Here is a 12,686-nt window from a genome sequence, read left to right on the forward strand (position 1 = left end):
TCACTCGCAAAAAGATACACAGTCTCTCAGCCGCCAGTCCCCCCCCCCCCGTCCCCACTCGAGAGAGGAAAAGACAAAGTCAATTTCCAGTCACACTGTTAAAACATTAAGCAGAGCTTTCCTCTGAACAGCCTTGTCTGCGTCAGAGACGAGGCACTTTGTGATCTGTGGACGCCTTGACTCCGGCTGGGCCGGCCTGCGGGCTTGCGCTCGGGGAGTTCTGGCTCCACAGGACCTGCTCTTTCAGGGAAAGCACATGGACAGAACACACGGCCACATGTGAGTAACGTGGCGGCTCAGTCTGGGCTCCATGTTGCTTCGTGCTCATGCCCTAACGCAGAGGTTGCAAGAAGAGGAATTCTGCACCACCTCAAGCTTCCCTTGTTACTGTCATGACTCACTTTCCTGACTGGGAATCCAAGGGGACTAAAAAAACATCATCTTGGGCTCTGCATGACGTAGATTTGTTTGGAATGTGGGAACGAAATAAAGATGGCTGATTTGGCATCCAGAGGTGAAACAACTTTCTTGGCACTTAAAAAATATAGTTTCTTTTACAGACACCCTAATGGTTGCTTTGTGACGTGTGCTTGTGATTAATCTAAAATGAAGAACCAGTGCACTTTGCAATTAAAAATACATAGAAAACAGGGCAACGTGAACGAGTACTTGAACCGCGAGTGAAGCTGTTCGTCGGGGAGAGTGCCACGCGTGTGCACACATTGGCGTCTCTTGCTTTGCCATGAAGGGGCCCAGAGGACAATGTGGAGATGGGAAAACAACAATCATCTGCTGAGGGTTGCTATTACCTTTCCCAGAAACAATAAAGGGATCACAGTCATGTCCTGCCTTCCATGGACATTCATTCATTCCACAGTTTCTTAGGCGTCCCCTCTAAGCACTGAGAGGGAAGGATTGTGAACAGGGTCTTTGTAAGCAGGACACGGTCTCAGCTCTCAGGGGGCTCCCATTCTAGTGGAACGTAAGCAGATCATTAAACAGTGTTGTTTCAGGAAGTGTTAAATCTATGAAGAAAAACAGAGCAGAATTAAGGAGTAGAGTGAGGTTGAAAGGGGAATTTTATTTTATTTATTATTATTATTGTTATTTTTTTAACCTTCATCTGAGAATATTTTTCCCATTGATTTTTAGAGAGAGTGGAAGGGAAGGGGAGAGAGAAAGAGAAACATCGATGTGAGAGAGACACATCGATTGGTTGCCTCTCTCATGAGCCCCAACTGGGGTCAGGGATCAGCCCCGCAACCGAGGTACGTGCCCCCTTGACTGGGAATCGAACCCAAGACCCTTAGGTCCACAAGCCAATGCTCTAACCACTTAGCAAACTGGCCAGGGCCAGCCAGGGCCAGAGGGGCCGTTTTAGATGGGGTTGTCAAGGAAGGCCTTTCTGAAGAGGTAACATTTGAGCAGATACCAGAAATGAAGATACAAGTCATGTGAAGTTCTGGCGAAGGTGACTCAAGTTTCAGGAATAGCACGTACAAGGGCCCTGAGGCGAGATGAGTTGTGTTCCAGGAGCAGTAAGAAGGACAGTGTGGCTGGAGCATATTAGGCAAGAGGAGCAGTGGTAAATGAATATGCTGAAGACCAGACCATAAAGGGCGTGTAGACTTCAAAAGGACCTGGACTTCATTCCAAGTACGGCTGGGGGGAGGGATGTGAGCAGGAAATCCTCCATGATTCGATTTACATTTTAAAGGGCACATCTTGTGGTGGAGCAAAGGCCTGTGTGCCCTGATGGGGTGAGAGTGGAAGGCTGTGGGTAGGCAAGATTAGACGTGGGAGACCAGTTAGGGGGCTGTTGTAGTTGAGGTGAGAGGGGATGGTGGTGAACTAGGGTTGGAGAAGTGGAGCTGATTTGGCTTAAGTGTATTTGAGCTAATAGAACATTTAGATTAATCAGATGTGAGAGTATTTGGGGTAAAAGGAGGAATCAAAGTTGACTCCTAGGCTTTTTAGGTTTTAAATTTAGGTTTTGTTTTTTCCCCCCAATGAAGCCATTCACAGTCACTAGGTAGATATGGAGAAAGTAAGAGTACCATCAATTTCCCCAAATGTGTGACTGGTAGGAGTAAATCAGCGGGGCATATTTAAAAAGCTAGTTGTAAGGTGAGTATCTCTATAAGAAGAAAGTTCATTCCAAAGGCAAATAACCCAATTGATATTTGCCATAGAAAATGAAGCATGGCTGTGGTCATGGATCAATATTTAAGAAGTTTAAAGACTGGTGAGTTATTCTGCCTGGGAATAAACATGGAGAAGTACCGGGAACTTCTAACAGATTTAAAGAAAACAAAACAGAAAAGAACCCCAAGCATTTCCAATCTAAGAGACCCAAAGCTCTAAACTCCATTTTCAAGGTTAGGTAGGATACTGGAATTTTCTGCCTTTTCACTGCTCTCAGCATTCACATCAGGAATAACATTCATTACATCCAGTGATTCTCAAGTAGAATGTGTGTGTGTGTGTGCGTGTGCATGTGAGTTTTGAGGGGAGTGAATTTTGGAACACAGCTCTCTTAATCTTGAATATATATGAAGTTGACCCCTTTATGGGATGCCAGGTGAGGGTAACGGGTTGTTTTTTGAATAGAAAGTGCTGCAGCCCAAAGAGAGAGGATGACGTTCATGACCACCTGGCATTAGGTGGCCGCTGGAGTCTAAGGTGTGATGCGGAGATCAGCATGCAGACTGATAAAAATGGCTATTGGAGGCTTCTGTTTGTTTTTCAACTATGGCTTTTCTCAATTATTTCAACAATCAAGATTGACGAGCTTTATTTTTGAAACTGACAAGCCAGTGTTTATTTGTCACCCTATGAGTTTGGAATCTTTCTGCTCATGAGGTATAGTGTCTGTCACACATGTTAGGGAGCCTCTCAGAGCCATGCTCACTGGGTAAACTGCAACTAAATTATGACACCCAGCAAAGTGGAGACCTCTAAACAATATCCAAGTCTTCTCTGATATAATAAGACAAGTGAGGCCAAGTTATTGCTGATATTAGAGCTCTAACGTTCGGACATTCATCACTTTGTCTCTAATAAAGAGATGGCTGTTTTTTGACACGCAGTGACTCTTCAAAACCCCGGTATGTCATGACTACATAAAATACAAGTTTTGAGTTGCAAAGGACCAAATTGTCTTTTCAAATTGTATTAAAAAGGAACACAACATAAACCCCACTGTGCTGCCTCATCGGTCTAAGATTCACAAAGCACAGCCTGTCTGCTTGAGCACTAGAACCCTTTGTCCATTCTTTGTCATTTCTTCTTCTGTTGGGCACAGATTGTGTTCTGAACTCTTGCCAGGTGAATAACGTGACAGGGAGGCATTTGAAATATATGCCAGTCACCAGGGTACCCTTATTGGCCAAATACACAAATCCTTTTTCTCAAAAGAAAGTCCAAACTCCTTAATGCAGTTAAGGAGGCTCCTCCACATTTATACCTAAAGCCCCATCTCTGCTCTCTCCCTCCTCTGAGCTTTTGTAAACATCCATGTTGCCTGGCCAGGTCTTGTAGACAGACAGCTTTCAGGGAGACATTTCTTCATCCATTCCTCTCTCCCTAATGATGGGTTAGGTGATATTTCTCTGTGTCTCCACAGCCCCTTTAGCACCCCTTCATACATCCTAAATTACATTTGCCTATTGACCTGGCTGTCCCTCATTAGACTGGGCACTTTTTGAGGACAGGCCTCTTATCAGTCTTATGACCACTGCCTGGTACACAAATACCAGCTGAGTGAATGACTCATTAAATGAATGAACCCAATGCTGAGATAGATTTTGATAAACTTTAATATTTTATATGATGCTTCTGATTTTTTAGCCATTACTGTACATTTACTAGAGAATTAAACAGAGAGTCAAACCCTCCTTAGCACCTACCACGGAGTAGTGCAGCCCAAGGCACTTCAGAGGTTATGAGGAAACTAAGGTTCCTGCCCTCAAAGACCTAATAATCCAATTAGCAAGGTGACATCTGGGAAACGGTAAACAAATTAAACAGGTAAAAAGAACCGAGGGAGTTAACAGGGTGACCTGTCTCTGTGACCTGCATGCAGGAGGCAAGAAGCCTTTCTGGGTTGAGAACTAACCCAGCTCCAAAGGATGAGTAACATTTAGTCAAGAATACGACAATAAGGGAAGCCTTTAAGTAGAGAAAGATCCTGGATTAAGATGCAGAAGCAGAGTCAGTGAGTGAGCTGGTTTGACTAGAGCAGAAGAACCTGCCAGAACTGCAAAGATGTTCAACAGAAAACAATTGCTGTCATTGACCCCTTAGGATCCAGGAAAGCTGCACTATGCTCTCAAATGCTAAATTGGAAAATGACATCTCTGAAGGCCAGCCCTGGTTATTCAAAGGCACAGAAAGAGGGCACATATATATCAAAGTATCTAGAGTCCTAGCAATGTCACATCTGATAGGAAAGAAAAACTTGATACAGACTTGATACTTCCGAAGACTTGATACAGACTGAAGAAATTGGCATTCCTTAGCTGGTTAAGATGTTTTGACTACGTCCGGCCGGGCGTGGCTCAGCAGTTAAGCCTAGACCTAGGATCCAGGCGATCAGGGTTCAATTCCCGGTCAGGGCACATGCCCGGGTTGCGGGCTGCAGCCGATCAATGACTCTCTGATCATTGATGTTTCTAGCTCTCTCTCCCCCTCTCCTTTCCTCTCTCTGAAATCAATAAAGATATATTTAAAAAATTTAAAAAAAGAAAAAAAAGATGTTTTGACTACTTGCTGCTGGTTCCTGTATTTGACTGTATCCTCCCCGGGGAGGCCACAGCCTTGCTTTCAGTCCCCTCTGGCTCAGAGGTGGGGCTCAGAAGAAGTTGCTCTACCATGGTCAACCCACCAGTCCCCTTCAGCTCTGCTGTTTGTACTACAGAGCACACCGTGTGTGTGACCTCCTTCAGGATGGAGAGAAGCAGCTGCCATGTGGACAAGGTAAAGGGCACAAATCCAGCTGACTTATTATTGGGATTGCAAGATTTCTCCAACTCAAAAAGGGACTCCCATCAATATTTTTGTTTTTTGTTTTTTTCGGGTCTAAAAGACATCTTATGAAATCCATTGAAGTAACATTTCCTAAGACGCTTAGGAAGCCTCTTATGGGAAGCCAGTGTTATAGAGTATCACTGGCTTGTTCGGTAGGACAGTAAAACACCATTTCCCATAATAGGTTTAAACCAACACTGGGTGATGTAATAGTGCTTCAATCACTGAAAGGATGTCATTCAGATAATATTGCAAAATAAAAATGAAACCTCGACAAACTGACAGGACTGGCTTTTATTTTATTTTATGACGCTTGAAGAACCAAAGCAGCTGATGCTAACTGGATAGATGCGGTGGACCGTTCCTGACTTCTGACGGTGAGTCAGCTCATTTTATTAACAAGCCAAAGCTAAGTAAATCATGAATCAATGCCCACAAAGCAGGAAAAAATGCCAGTTTCCCACTAAAAATCGCAAAGTGTGATAAACCTATTTCCGTTAAGAAAACTGCTGGAGTTTTTACTGGGGGATTTCCCAGGCAAACAGAGGCAAAGATATACAAACCAAAAGCGGAAGGTAAGCACATTTCCTCTTAGTGTTTTTACGCTGGACGCTAATGCAAACAGTGAATAATTCAGGGCCGTCCCATGGCATCCCCCCCTCCAGGCCTGATGGGGAGAGGACCCTCCCCTCCGCTTGCCCACTCCAGCGGGGCTGGCACAGGGATGGGGCACGCACCCCGCGGGAGGAGCAGAGCAGGAGGGCAAAGCGATGAAACGAACTGTCCCCTTCACCCACCCACCTTCCCGCTCCTCTCCGTGGTCCCTTCCCTGATCAGTTACATTATCGACCATTGTAAGCGTCTAACATCCTGCGGCTTCTAAACCTGAATTTCCCACCCGAGCCAAGGTTGCCTGTCTCCATGTCAGCAGCAACAGCTACTGAGTGTCTGCTCCATGCCATGTAATATGCTGCGTGCTTTACCTGCTTTGGTTCATTCATTTTTCATTTCCTATGAGGTGCAAACTGAGGCTCAGAAGAGATAATGAACACCACACAGGTGATGTGTTCCTGCCAAAAATGCTTACAATGAATCTGTTTAGTAAGAAACAATCGTATAAATCCAGACTGTAAAACATTCTACAAAAGAAATGTCCTGGGTTCTTAAAAAACTGTCAGTGTCATGAAAGACAACAATAGTGATGATGATGATAATTTTTAAAAGCTGGGGAACTTCATTAGGTTCAAGAAGACCAAAAAGAAATCAGAATTGTGATCCTTGTTTGATCCTAAATCTTAAAAAGGAAGAAAATAAAATTTCTAGCTATATAAAACATTATTTCCACAATTGGGGAAATTTGAATATTGATTGTATATTAGATAATAATACTATATCAATGTTAAGTTTCCTGAGTGTGATAATTATATTGTGATTATGTAGGAGAATGTTCTCCGTAGGGGGATCTTTCCTGAAATAATTAGGGTTAAAGCTCAATGATATTTGCAACAATATGGACACAGACAATAGTGTGGTGAAGGCTGGGGTCCGGGGGGGGGGGGGGGGGGCGGTGAGGTAGAAGGGGTCAGTGGGACAAAAAGAGGAAATTTGTAATACTTTCAACAATAAAGATAAAAAAAAATTTTTTTAAATCTCACAGATCGTTCAAAAACAACAGGTAAACAAACAAATAAAGGATCTCCCAAATTAGAGAGGCAAAGACAAACAGAGATAGCCAGAGGGACAGGAGGAGGCAAAATATTAACAATGGGTGAATACGGGTGTAGGGTGTATGGGTGTTCACTGTACTTACTATTCTTCCAGTTTTTTAATGTTATAAACTTTCAAAAGAGAGAATTGAAAACAAATGAAACATTATAAAATAAAGTGTCAAAAAACACACAATCCAAGCCTCTGGAACATCTAAGGAACGCACTGAAAGCATTAATAACTATGGAAGCTGATATTCAGGTATCAGGATTTTAGGTTGTTGCTGTTGTTCTTGACTCTATAGATGGCTAAAATATTTTTCTACATTTACTCTTTTAATGGCTGTGTACAAAAGAAGACACATGGATTGCTTTTCTCATATTCTTGTAAAGAACTGTTGTGACTACTAATAAGATGAGATGAAAAGAGGAGCTCTTACTGGATAGTTTCTTAGCTTCACCACCGTGAAAATTAATAAACAGAAAGCTCATTTAAAATGGAGCCAGGAGGCTGTAAGAGAGAGTGCCCACGCACGAGTCACAATGCACACTACTGACCCCAACAGAAGGGACTACCTTGCATCTCCCACAGGAAGCGATATTCCTTCACTACCTCAGCTGGAGGAAGAACAGAGCCCTCCCTGCCCCGTAAGCCGTAAGCCGATGAAAAACTGCCATTAACTCAGCCAATGAAAAGTCACTATATTTCAAACAGTCACTTTCCTCCAATGGACTCTTTGCTTACAAGAACCCCTCCCAAGTCCGTAAGAGTATTCCTCTCCTTTGTTTCTCTGGACTTGCACATGGTTTGCCTTCAGAATGAATGTTCTGAATTGCAATTCTTTCTTGTTCCGGAGTAAACCCATTTTGCTGCAGGTATAGCTGGCTGAGTATTTGCTTAAGATCAACACTACCTTGTGGAGCATGATTCGCAGCCAGGCAGAATGCAATGAGATGATGGAAAGCCCATAGCTAATATCATTCAAAACCCAACTGGAAATGAAATAAAATGCTAAAATGGATAAACTCAACTTCTAGGACTACATCTGGTAACTGGAAAGACTGCCTGTCCCCAGTTTCTGTGAACTTAATAGATGGTTATCATTCATGCTGCTTTGCTGATGGATCCTGTGGGAGGAAGCTAATAATTTATATACACTTTAACTGTAAAATAAGTGTAATATAACTGTTAAAATATGACACTTTCTGGTCCATATGTCTAATTGCCTGTCAGACACATTCGCACAGATCCTTTACAAGCACCTAAAACTCAAAACCTAGAGTCCCTTTATTATTAATCTTTCTTTTCCACTCTCCCCTCTACTCAACACTCTGTTTTCCTCCACTCTACCACTCATTCTTTTATTTTTCTATTTCTGTTAATGGCACAATTTTCCATCTTGGTGTCGAGGGGTGAAACTCAGACAAATTTTGACCTCTCCTCTTTACTCCACATATACATGAATAATTAGCAATTCTGCCTTTTAAATTATAACTCTTGAATAAATCTCCATCCTTAATGCTTTGCCTCAGTTCAAGACCTCATATTTCTCACAAAGACACCTGCAATAACCTCCTCCTCATTTCCCTACCTCCTGTCCCTGCTTCCAGCCTCAATTACTCCTATCTCGTCACCTGAATTCTTTCTATACAATGATAATCTGATGGATTTCTCTCATAATAAAGAGCCTACAATGGTTCTTACCTAACTTCATCAGCAATGTACACCCTGGATGCCACCTGAGCTACTGGAACCTCCCTCCTTGTGCATACTTGCGTCCCCTCATCTCTGGCCTATGTTCCTCTCGCCGTCTTGGATGCGGTTCCCCACTTATCTACCCGGAAAAGCCTTAGTCTTCTTTCAATGCCTAGATTATTCAGTCTTTCTTTCCCTCCTTCCCTGAGGCAGAGATAGGGACATCCTCTTTGAACTCCTGTGGCATCTTTATTATATAGTTTATTCAAACAGCATTACTATGCTTTGCTTACATGTCTGTCCTCACTGCTAAATCGTGTAAGGGCAGGACCATGTTCTAATAGTCTTTGCATCCCCAGCACCCAGCACAATGTCCAACACATAGCAGATTCTTATTAAATGAACAGATGTACTACTCTAAATAAAGGGCTAGGCCTAAATTTTTAAAAATATGGTTTATTGGACTTAAAAATACATTTTAAAAAACTCATAGATCATGCCAACAACGATGAAACCACAGATTGAGATCGTTGGTGAACTCCAAGACTCAGAGCTTTTACTCCTACAGCCAATTCAACCCAGCACTCTGCCTACCAAATGCTTAACTTTCTAGGGTTGCACAAGGATCCCCACAAGAACACTTTCCCCTGTGGATATCTGAAAGTAGTCCCTAGGTAGCGCAAATCAAGCCACATGACAAGCGGCAAGCTCTCCACACCACTGGAGGGTTAGGCAGTCCAAAGACAGGCATTAAAGTGTCAAGGTTTTAAAACTTTCTTCCAGAAACTCTTTATGAGAGTGGAATCAACATAAAGTGTTCAGTGAACAGCCCTTTCCTTGTCCCCCATATAAAATCCTGTGCCCTTTTCTGCTATATTCTCAGCCTAACACTACTGATCTATGTGCTGAAAGGTACCACCTTACATTTGGGAAGTGTTTCCACCTCTAGGGATGGTATCTTGAAACTGAGCAAGCTAAGGAAAGGTGGGCAAGACGGACATTCTGATGAGTTTTCTCAGCATCAGGTACTTCAGTTGGCTGCCAATCTCTTTTAATTTTTTTCCCCATGGAAAATGAAACAGACCAGATATTTGATTCACGTGCTTTGTGTATGTACTTTTAAAATGTCACCTTTGGGTAACTCAACCCACCGATGGATTATTAATAAAATTCAGCAACTGTCAAGGCACTTCTCCGTGTGGAAGGAGGTTTGGCCGCGACACCTATTAGGAGAGAGAGACAGATGGCCTTACCTCTCAGCTCCCGCGTCCACAGCTGCGAGTGGAGGTAACTGGGAGGAGGGGTTGTGGGGGCTCCCCTGTACATTATGTCCCGGAGAAGGGTGACTGACAGGATGAGGGGGTGGCACGGCCCCAGCAGCTGTTCCGCTTCGGCTTGAGTGATTGCTGGAGAAGATGGAAGCTGCAATCAAGGGAGGACAAGCGTCAGACTGCGCCCCAGTGAGGCCCACATTTTTTAAATACCAAAGGCTGGCAGCAAGCATATTTTAGGGGCTTGTTTGTTTTTCTCTCGATGGTTTTCAGGGAACAGCTCTCCCCTTATTGCACATACACAGCGTTTGTTTTCACGGTGGAGCAGGTTCCCCAGCTAATGCGCCTCTAGGGCTGCCTGGGGAGCGCGTGCAGCTGGTTCCAGGCCTGCGTTCGTGTCTTCCCAGAGCACAGCCCTGGCCACCAGCCTCCTGTCCCGACGCAGGAAAATTAGTCAATCTTCTAATGTCTGCGTGCGGGCGAAGGTCCCTGCATTAGCACCCTTCAGTCAGGAGGGACAGCGGAAGGTTCGCTCTGCTGACCTAGGCGGGTACACCACGGGCCCTGACCTCTCCTCATCGCTGCTGCGCGTGGCTGGGGGTCAGGCTGCGCTCTCTCTGTCACTTTTAAACCAATGTAACGAGACCGGAGCTTCCCCCAGTCCTAGCACCAAGGCAGGATCCTGCACTCTTTTAACTTCAGAGCCTCACTGACCCCGGGCATTTCCCCGACGGCGTGATGGAGGGTGTACTCGGTCAGCAAGAACGAGTCTTCCCCTAACACTGCGGAATATGAAAAGGGGGTCCCACGCACACCTGTGGGATAGTCCCCCCTGTTGCCAATTATGACGCAGAGAGTGAGTTACAGCCTCATTCGCAGGGGCAGCCCAGCCTTTGGGAACTGTACGTGACCCCAAATTTAAATATGTGCCCATTTAGATGGGCTAATTGGTACGATGTCACAGGAGAAACTGGGGCTTGTCACTCGCAGAGTCTGTCACTGGCAGAGAGGCTCTCGCAGTGTGGGACCTACTCAGCAGACATCTCATTACCGCGCAATCATGCCAGCATCATTACGCTGGCTCTCTTGAACTTCCTCCTCTCTACAGAGCTATGCCGAGCTTTATGCCTGTCCCTGCTCTTTTTGAACTTACTCTACTGATATCAAAGGATAAATAGATTTAAAAAAAAAAATCAGGCCAAGGATCAAGAAAAAGAAGCCACATAATCAAAGATATTAGAAGGTTTAAAAGTTCAAGCAGTTGTATTTTTAGACCAGTGCCGCTTTTCCCCAACGCCTCCTGGATAGAATTTAATACCCCAGATGACCCAGCCCCCAAAAGCTTAATCCAATGGAGGAAGGGTTCAAGTACTTAAAGGAACATGTGAAAAGGTGGAATTACCATCTTCTCGCTTAAAAAGCTACTGACAGGGGTGTGATCTGATTTGAAGGGTTTATTTCTGGTAAGTCAGCATTGTGTCAGGTTAACTCTTGTCCTCAGAAGCCTGCAGCCCTCCACAGCCCTCCACGTCTTCAGGAGGCGGTGTGACTAGAAAATGCTTACCAGCTCAGAAAGGCAACGCAGGGAGTCCGCCGGGCGTCAGCCCCCAGGAAAGTTGCACGTTTGCAAACTCGCTGGAGTCACCTTATGAATCACTACCCTCGTTTATGCTCAGCTCGCTCAGGCAACCACAGCTCTGCTTGTATTCCAAATAATAATTTTACCCAAGAGAGAAGGCTGTTTGGATTCACTGTGGCAATAGTTTTAGGACTGGTGTTTGTCAGCGTGGAGCTCAGTGTTTTATATACTATTCCAAAAGCTAATGGAATAATAAGAGGTCACAGAGACTCTGTGGAAATGGAGCTAATTTTTTTTCTACCTTAGTGTAGTAATGTGAGCGCTCCTATTTGCTTTGTTGCAGTTGCTGAAAGCACCCATCACTTATTATGCCCTGGAGTTATTTCTGTATGTATGTGTGTGTTTATCACAAGGGAAGCACTGCCCCTGCTGTGTGTAACCCCATGGGCAACAGGGAAACTTGGTGTGCACACTTCATGCTCTACTGGACGGTTCAATAGAATATGTCTTGCTTCCCAGAGGTCTACATTGGCTCTATTAGCTACATTTTTACATTAGCTGCAATGAAATAGGCTGGGAAATTTGGCATTTTTTTGCAGCCTGCTGCACACTGAAAGCTAGGCCTGGTTAAGGGCCTCTCCTTCACCCCATTTAATAGCCAGGACCAATTATCCATCTATCCATCGTCCATCCATCCATCAAACATTATTTTTAAAATTTACTTATTTAAATCCTCACTGAGGATATGTTTTTATTGATTTTTAAAAAGAGAGAGAAGAGGAGGGAGGGAGGGAGGAAGGGAAGGAGAGAGAGAGAGACAGACAGAGAAATATCAATGTGAGAGAGAAACATTCATTGGTTGCCTCCTGTATGCGCCCCAACCAGTGATCAAACCCACAACCTTTTGGTGCACGGGATGATGCTCTAACCAACTGAGCCACCCAACATTATTTTTAAACTCAGTACTTATTAAGTGCTACATGCTAGTCACTCTACTATATGGGGTCCCTCTCCTTGAGAACGTTGCAGTTTAGTGAGGAAAAGAGACCTCTCTATATCAATTCTACCAAAACACAAGACTGACTAGTATACAGCATCAGTATTCAAAGTACTTTAAAATATTATCTTATCTGTGGCCCCAAAATGTGCTCCAAGCTCTGGCCGAACTAGACAACTGACCACACCTCAAATGTGTCATGACAACTGATGCTACAATGTCCTCTAACTTTGTCTACTTACTTTAGTATTTTTGCTCTGTGTGCAGTTACTCATATTCTTTTCATTTCTCTCTCAACAGCCAAGTTATGAAGCACCTAATGTGTGGCAGACACTGAGCTAGGTCTTGCAACAAGATACCCTTGGTCCCAGTATCTCCAACAACATCACTCCTGGTGGTTTGTTGAGCA

At 44.0% G+C, this 12,686-nt stretch overlaps 1 protein-coding gene across 4 annotated transcripts in view; it reads right to left on the minus strand.

The window, feature by feature from the left end:
• GLIS3 (GLIS family zinc finger 3) overlaps nucleotides 1–12,686 on the minus strand; it is a 408,840-nt gene that overhangs the window by 36,041 nt on the left and 360,113 nt on the right. For all 4 annotated transcript variants that reach the window (XM_081150561.1, XM_081150560.1, XM_081150562.1 and 1 more), the window contains one exon: nucleotides 9,684–9,852. In XM_081150561.1, coding sequence (XP_081006687.1) covers nucleotides 9,684–9,852 — 169 coding nt within the window. The remainder of the gene's footprint in view (nucleotides 1–9,683; nucleotides 9,853–12,686) is intronic.

This window comes from Miniopterus schreibersii (genome assembly GCF_964146895.1).
Source record: "Miniopterus schreibersii genome assembly, chromosome: 11".
Classification (NCBI taxonomy): domain Eukaryota; kingdom Metazoa; phylum Chordata; class Mammalia; order Chiroptera; family Miniopteridae; genus Miniopterus; species Miniopterus schreibersii.